The sequence below is a fragment of the Microtus ochrogaster genome, chromosome 2 (assembly GCF_000317375.1).
Source record: "Microtus ochrogaster isolate Prairie Vole_2 chromosome 2, MicOch1.0, whole genome shotgun sequence".
In the NCBI taxonomy this organism is placed as follows: domain Eukaryota; kingdom Metazoa; phylum Chordata; class Mammalia; order Rodentia; family Cricetidae; genus Microtus; species Microtus ochrogaster.
Window position 1 is genome coordinate 55,928,220 of NC_022010.1, and position 7,995 is coordinate 55,936,214.

The 7,995-nt window shown below is 42.4% G+C and overlaps 1 protein-coding gene across 1 annotated transcript in view; it reads left to right on the top strand.

Annotated features, from left to right (window-relative positions):
- Ccdc80 (coiled-coil domain containing 80) overlaps positions 1 to 7,995 on the top strand; it is a 36,396-nt gene that overhangs the window by 18,766 nt on the left and 9,635 nt on the right. Inside the window, exons 4-5 of the mRNA XM_005345020.3 lie at positions 6,196 to 6,332; positions 7,766 to 7,914. Coding sequence (XP_005345077.1) covers positions 6,196 to 6,332; positions 7,766 to 7,914 — 286 coding nt within the window. The remainder of the gene's footprint in view (positions 1 to 6,195; positions 6,333 to 7,765; positions 7,915 to 7,995) is intronic.

Here is a 7,995-nt window from a genome sequence, read left to right on the forward strand (position 1 = left end):
TCTAATGTGTGCCATTATGTGTAGCAATCAGAGGCTGATGTCAGATTTCTTCTGTACTCTTCACCCCCTTTGCTTTTTTTCTTTTTAAGACAGGGTCTCACTGTGTAGCCCTGGTTGTCCTTGAACTCTGTTCATAGACCAGGCTGGTCTCAAACTTACAGAAATCTGCCCACCTATGTCTCCAGAGTGCTTGGATTAAAGGTATGCACCTCCATGCCTGGCCTCCCCACCTCATTTTTGAGACAGGCTCCCTCACTGAACCTTGCTTGCCGATTGTTTAGACTGGTAGCTAGTACAGCCTCATGCTCAGCTTTCTGTGTGTGGTCTAGAGGTCCAAACCCAGCCCTTCTGCTTGCGTGGCAAGCTCCGTACCAGATGAGTCATGGTCTCAGCGCCAGATGGTATCTTTTAACACCCTTAGCTTCAAGATTGGTGGAAGCCGGAGATCTGCTGACTAACACATTCCAGGGGTTTTACTAATGGTCAGAAAGATGCCGGGTCAAACAAACTGGGGAGTAAGTGGATACGAAGGAAACTAAAGATAGCCCGAGACAGTTCTGTCTCTTAATCTGCGACATTCCATCTCTCCACAACTACATCATTCTAGTCAGTCATTGGTCATCAATCAGCCGGAGCCTGCACACTCTGAGCACAGATATAAGGTTTCCTTAGAAAACATCACTTCACTACTTGAACTTAAGGGAAGGCGAGAAAAAAAAAAAAAAAAAAACGTGGATGCCACAGGGAGGAGGCAATCAGAAGTGGGGGTTTTGACCATAATGCCAAGCATACAATTGCTTAATAGCTTATAATTCAAACTTTTATTTTTTTTAAGCTCCACTGTACTGACTACAGTCACTCAAAATACACGAAGAAACTTACTGTATCGGGCCACTGGCTTTGGGAATTGGGATTGAATTTATTTATTTATTTATTTATTTATTTATTTATTTGGGAGACAGGGTTTCTCTCTAGCTTTAGAGCCTGTCCTGGAACTAGCTCTTGTAGACCAGGTTGGCCTCAAACTCACAGAGATCCGCCTGCCTCTGCCTCCCTAGTAACGGGATTAAAGGCATGCGCCAGCACAGCCTGGCTTGGGATTCTTAAAGGAAGAAGAACCAGCCAAACATTCCACTTCTAGGCTAATGGTAATAGCGAGAAACAGTGTTCACCTTGTCTAGCTGGCCTTTGCCTGGATAATCCTAGTCCAAACATCACAAAATGGATATGGATATCTGAGCCATTTTTGCTGGACGAGGAGAATGGTTTACAGGACTCCCTTAGAGGGGGTCTACTTGTAGGCCTCACGGCACTTCCCAAGGACTAGACAGAAGCGGGCGCACTTACGAAGCTGCACTCTCTAGGTTGCTTCCCCGTCTGAAGAGCAATATTAACCCAGCTCTGATTGACACAAGATGCGGAGGAAAGCAGAGACTTGTAGCTAGGGCAGGCAGCAGCAGGCAGGCGGTGGCCTGGTGTGCACCTTCCTCAGAATTAGGCCTGGATTGCGCCCCGCCCTCCACCCTCCTTCGATGCAGTGGGTTGATCAGGACCCTCATTGTTTTCCTTGGGCAGATTTTTCTCCTCAGGCAAAACACGTAGATATTTCAGTAGCCTGAGAGTGCAAAATGTTTAATTTCTAATGTTTGGCTGGATTATTTCTGCAAACATTTTGCTGGAGAGGAGAAACCGGATTGTGAAATCAGCTTCTGGCCAGTTAGAAGAAAGTTTGCCTGAGATTTTGAACCGGGGCCCTGGTGGCCGAAAGTCATGAGGTGTTTGTGTGGCACCGAGAGGGTTGCCTGGAAATAAGTCGTGTCGTTGAGTCCTGCCCTCATTTCACTTTTAGTTATCAGTGTGGACTTGAGTAAATCGGTCCTTTTTCCTTTCTCCGAGTCTGTTACAGACTGTGGTCCGGAAACAGAGAGCCTTGATTCTCTGTGTTTTGAATGTAAGTAAATTAATGGAAAGTCGGTTCCTTTCCTCTATTCCTATGAGGGAAAAGGGTGAATTCGAGTTTGCTTGTCGTTTGTTTGCTTTTAGAAACAGAGTTTCTCTGTGTCCTGTCCTGTCTGTGGCTATCCTGGAACTCACTGTGTAGATCAGACTGGCCCAGAACTCACAGAAATTCGCCTGCCTCTGCCTCCATAAATGCCAAGATTAAAGGCGCGTGCCACCACTGCCCAGCTCAAAGGGTGGATTTTGAGCTCTAAGGTGGTTGACTCGGCAGGGCCGTCAGTTTGGGGGCGAGGGAATACCTTTTATACCCACTCACTTTGCCCAACCTCACACCCACCTTTGCATTTGTGCTGTGCCCTGGCAGGGGTGTGACAGGGTGAAAGTTGGCTGTTTTTTAAGCAGAACAACTCTCAGGGAGGAGAATCCAGCTACAGATACGGAAAACCCTGCTCTGAAAGCAGGTGGAACTGGACAGCATCCAACACCGTGCCTTGGATTCATCCTCAACGACATAATGGAGTCAAGACTCACAAACCTCAGCAGCATATGATGTAAAACCTCCTCTTGGTGACAGATGTTCAACTATAGGGTTCAGCTGGTCTAGGTTGGTTAGGTTTGTGTACGTGCCTGTACTCAGCTACGTGTCAGTTGGGTGAGTCTGTTGACCTCCTCTGGAATGCTTTTATCCTCGGGGCAAAAGAAGTGAGCCTTGGCTCAAATGGTACCAGGCTGAGTGGCTTGATTAAGCTTGGCAGGCTAGTGTGAACACGTCCTTGTGTCCCTGGTAGATGCAAGAACCATAAAATACATTTCCCTTCGTGTCAGCTGTATTAACAATCTACTGGTAGCCATGAGTTCAGAATCTCAAGACAAGGACACTTCAAGCCTTTCACCATAAGGGATGGAGGGGTTGCAGTTTGGGCAAGGATAGAGATAGGTATAGAGAAGGTAAAGAATTGGGATCATTAAAAAAAAACCCTGTTGCATTCTCTACCTTTCTTTCTTTGCAGTGACTGACTTGTTTTGTGACTTTACCTGTTAGGTATTAATGTTCTGATTTTGGTTCTACTTGAAGTTTAGACTCTAAAACTCTACCCAAGTTACTGATCCCTGAACCTAGCACCAGCACAGGAACAATTAGAATGCATAGGTACTTGTCACTCAAAGTCTGGTGACCCAAGTTTAATCCCCTTGGCCCATGGAAAGGTAGAAATATAGAACAGATCGCACAAACTTGTCCTCTGCCTTCCCAGTGTATAAACATCCACTCACACACATCATAGATACACACACACAAAATAATAATAATAACAATAACAACAACACAACTTTTGAAAAGAGTTCAAGGCCATCTTTATCTATAAAAGAAATTCAAAACAAGCCTCAGCTGCCTGAGATCCTGTTGTGAAAACAAGCAAAACAAAATAGCAGCAAACATCCTCAAAATTATAATTCCTAGGTGAAGAGAAAGCCTGTTTGTAAAGAGTTAGAATATTAACTGCAAAGGACAACTTTATTTTTCATAATCTTATTTACATATTAGTTATGCACAATAATAGGTATGTGTGTGTGTGTGTGTGTGTCCCAATTAGTTTCACTAGTGCTGCTTGGAGAAAAATGGGTGAAAGTTTGCTTATAGACACACGGGGGCCTTCACAGAGTCTACACAGAAGAAAATGGTCTCTGCTTCCCCCTCAGCCTTTAACTATAATAAATCTTGATAGAGCAGCAGAGCTCTATCATCCTTTCAGGAGGTGACTAGGCATAGATGGCACCATCTTGCATAGGCAATGATGCTGGCATTTTCTTTTGCCTTAATTTTTTTAACCAAGCCTAATATCATACTACACATCTAATTCTGCAACTTACTTTCTATGCTGAAGAAGATATACTAAAAAAAAACTACTATATCAAAGTAACAATTTAAATTATTATATATTTTGCCAACAAGAACAAACCGTATAACTGAAAACATAGATACATGACCTACGTAATATGTCTGTTCATACCTTTTTTTCATTTTTTCATACAGTGGTTGATCCTCATACAGCTCCTTAGATCCTGTGTCTATTGATCACTTCAGTGAAGCACTGTTTCACCTTTGGAATTGAAAACAGATTTCTTTCTGCTTGTACTTTGTTTTGGAGAAATCAAGCACTAGTTTTTATTTTTCAAGTAGCCTAATCAAATGAATCAGAGTAACAACTTAACTGTAATTGTCCTCTTACCAGGAAGGTACTGTTCATTGTGTCCACAATGATAACCGAGACTCATTGTGCCAATATTTATGTTGTCATATAACCACTAATTTTATTTTTCCAGGTTTATTCTTAATATGAAGGATTATTTTGAAGATACAATTTTAGGCACAGTTGAGGGAAACGCTAATCTGTTTTGAAGAGGAAGTAAATATAGATGCCTTTTAATTTACCATGGGGTTGTATAGTGATAAACCTGTGGTGACCTGAAATATTATGATACAGACACACATTTAGGGTGTGCCTGCAAAATAGCACAGCAGATTGAGACTCTTGTATGAAGACTTCATGGCCTGAATTGAATTCCTTGTTCCTACAGTTGGTCAGAGAAAACTGACTCTTGTGGGAACCAACTCCAGAGAGTTGTCTTCCACACCCATGCTGTGGCATGCACTCATGGCACCTGCACACACACATTCACTTAAAAATAAGAAATGCACATAACCTTCTGATTTTCTAAGCTGTGATGCACAGCCTAGTAATGCTACCTTGGGCACAGATACAGTTGTTACCCATGATCAAATGAACTCTGCAGCCTTGTCATCATGAAAGGATATTAGGGAAAGATCCCAATTCAAAGCACAGCTTCCCTGGGCATCATTCTCACTCTCTATCACAAAGTTGGACAAGCTTTTTAAGTCAAACCACAAGTTAGTGATGGTCTGCAAAGTTGTCCTGTCCTTAGAAATGTTTAGATACTTTCCAGATATGTAACTTGCATGTTGAGCCACAGATACTTTGGGTCTTGTGTTCTGGCTGGTTTTATGTCATCTTGACAACCTCAGTTGAGAAGAAGCCCCCAAGTGATTGCCTGTGGGCAACCCTGTGATACAGTTTTGTGATTGATGATTGGTGCTGTGGGTGGCACGACTGTGGTCTTGTAGTGCCATCCCTGGGCTGGTGGTTCTCGGTGCTATAAGAAAGCAGGCAGAGCAAGCCAGGAAGAGCAAGCTGGTGAGCAGGATCCTTCCATGGCTTCTGCACCAGTTCCTGGTAGTTCCTGGTTGAGTTCCTGCCCTGACTTCTCTCAGGACTGTGCTGTGAAACTGTAAGCTGAAGTCAACCATTTCCTCCCCCAAGTTGCTTTTGGTCACAGTGCTTTATATCAGCAATAAAATTCCTAACTAAGTAAGACCCTGAATTTCATGTTTCCCATTTACTCAAGAACAATTCTAGCCGGGTGGTGGTAGCACACGCCTTTAAGCTCAGCACTCAGGAGGCAGAAGCAGGCAGATCTCTGAGTTCGAAGCCAACCTGATCTATAGAACTAGTACCAGGACAGGCTCCAAAACGACATAGAGAAACCCTGTCTCAAAAAAAAATCTCAAGAACAAATCTGAATTATAATGGTTTTTTTAACTGAAAACTTGCATGATGCTTAGTCTTCCAAAACTCTTAAAGGCCAAACTTGTATAGTGAAGACTTTAACTTCTGGAGTCAAAAGGAACCTGGGTCTAGTTTTGAGCATAAACTCTTTATTTTTCTCTCTGGTGTGTATTTACTGAACTCCAAAGTTAATTATATGCTAAACGAGGAACAGACACAGGCTTCAGACTCAGAATTATCTATAGTGGGAGTGAACTTTAACAAACATGTCTGGGCTAGTTTTTTAGCAATTTAGGTGAAGACTCATACCCTGGCAGGATGGACAGTTCTCAAGGATTGCTAGACACTCTTAACGCTAACACTTCCGATTCACATGACTAGAGTGGGCCAAGATGGTTTTGCCATCATTAGTGGAGTTTCAATACTATTTCCCGTATTCCTTCGGTTGCTGTATACTTATCAATTCACTATAGTGCTGTTTTCGTTTAATTTACTATAGTATTGTTCACACATATTGAGAGTAAAGTATGTATATAACTAGGGAGTATTAGCTAGCTTGGGCTGGATGAAAGTTACTCCTCTCCACTCAGTCTCTTTTCAATGTTTCCTCTTTTGCCATACTCATTTTTATTCACATTTCATTTGCCTTAAGATAATGAGAAACCCATGCGTGTGGTGGATGATGAGGACTTGGGAGACCAACATCTCATTGGCGAGCTGAGGAAAGAGTACGGAATGACCTACAATGACTTCTTCATGGTGCTGACAGATGTGGACCTGAGAGTCAAGGTACAGGTTCTTGCTGGGGGTGGCAAAACTATGGTGCCCTCTGGTCAATGGATTCACTAGATGTATAGTTCAGCACATACTATGCCATAGCAGGTTGGGTTCTGAAATGACCCTAGTATTTGAGTTGTCTTACGACATTCAGAAATGATGTATCCAGGAATGACTGGGTTGAGCTGCACTTTAGGCAGCCCAGCCACATGACTCAGACTGAATCAATCCTCCCGCCACACAAACGCTGTGAATTTGTCAGTTGTCAGTTAAATGACTGTGGTGCTCCAAGCCCTGAGAATAAAAGAGAAGGAGGAATTCCTTCCTTCATGAAACCTGCACTTATATCCCAGGACCTATTGTGGAAAGTCCTCATTTAAGATAAGAAAGACGACGAGGATTTTTCATCGACTTTCTTCCCGGAAGGACAAAATTTCTAACTCATCAAAGTATACGCAGTCATACTAATACAAAATATCTAGCTTTAATTGGCACTTTCCTTTCACCAAGCACCTTGCTCAAAACTATGTAATTCTTATTGCAAAGATGTAAAATGAATACCAGTATTTTCTTGTTTGACAGAGAAAAAGTATAACCCCTGAATGGATAAGTGACTTGTTCAAGTTGATCCAGCTAGAATTAGATTTCATTCCCACAGTGGCTAGCTACAGATCTCATTGCCTTCATCATTCTGGGATGCTGACACTATAGTAAGATCTCTGGGGAAGGGTGCCATCTGCAACATCATAACAGTTGACTCCCCCCCCCCAGTATTTCTGTGGTTTGGGGGAGAGATCTCTCCATTAATGTGTTGTGTACAAGTGTTGCCTTATCTCCAACAGGAGAAGTTGGACTAGATTATCTTTAAAATGAAACCCCAGTGGGGCAAAGTTGTGAGCCACACTCAGATGGTCCCTCATATTGGCTCTGCTCAGCAGGGCCCATTTCCACATTAGGTGATTTTTAAAAGTATGGGTAGCTGGGATCCAAGGAAATGAATTTTGATGTCTTTAAGTTGGCTCCCAACCTGTTTTCCAGAACAGGTGAGCAAAGAGGACCTGATGTTAAATGACTCAATCAAACAGGATTTTATGGAAAAATCAAGTTAAAAATCCTACCATCCTATTCCATGTAGTTCTCTATGTTAGTATACTGTTCTTCACTTCTCTGATTGTGTCAAAAACAGGAACCAGATTAGTCCTAGGCATATGGGTGTGAATGTAGGGTTTATATGGTATGGAAGATATAAATTGTTTTCAGTAAAAGAAGGCAAGAATAATTCTTTATAAACATATCAATCACTTACAGAAGTATTAATTTCAAGCAGTTGGAAGAGGGTACTCTTGCAAAAGAACATCTATAAACCATCAAACCCTCTAGACTCCAAATAAAAGATTTCCCTAGACCTCACTGGAATTACATGTACCCTGTACTTTCTTAAACAGCAATACTACGAAGTTCCAATAGCAATGAAGTCTGTGTTCGATCTGATTGATACTTTCCAGTCCCGAATCAAAGACATGGAGAAGCAGAAGAAGGAGGGCATAACCTGCAAGGAGGACAAGAAACAGTCCCTGGAGAATTTCCTATCCAGGTACATGATCTTTGCGTTCCCAGGAAAGGCTAGTGCAATTTTGCCTGGAGTGAGGCCAGAACCAAACAAACACAGCGCTTC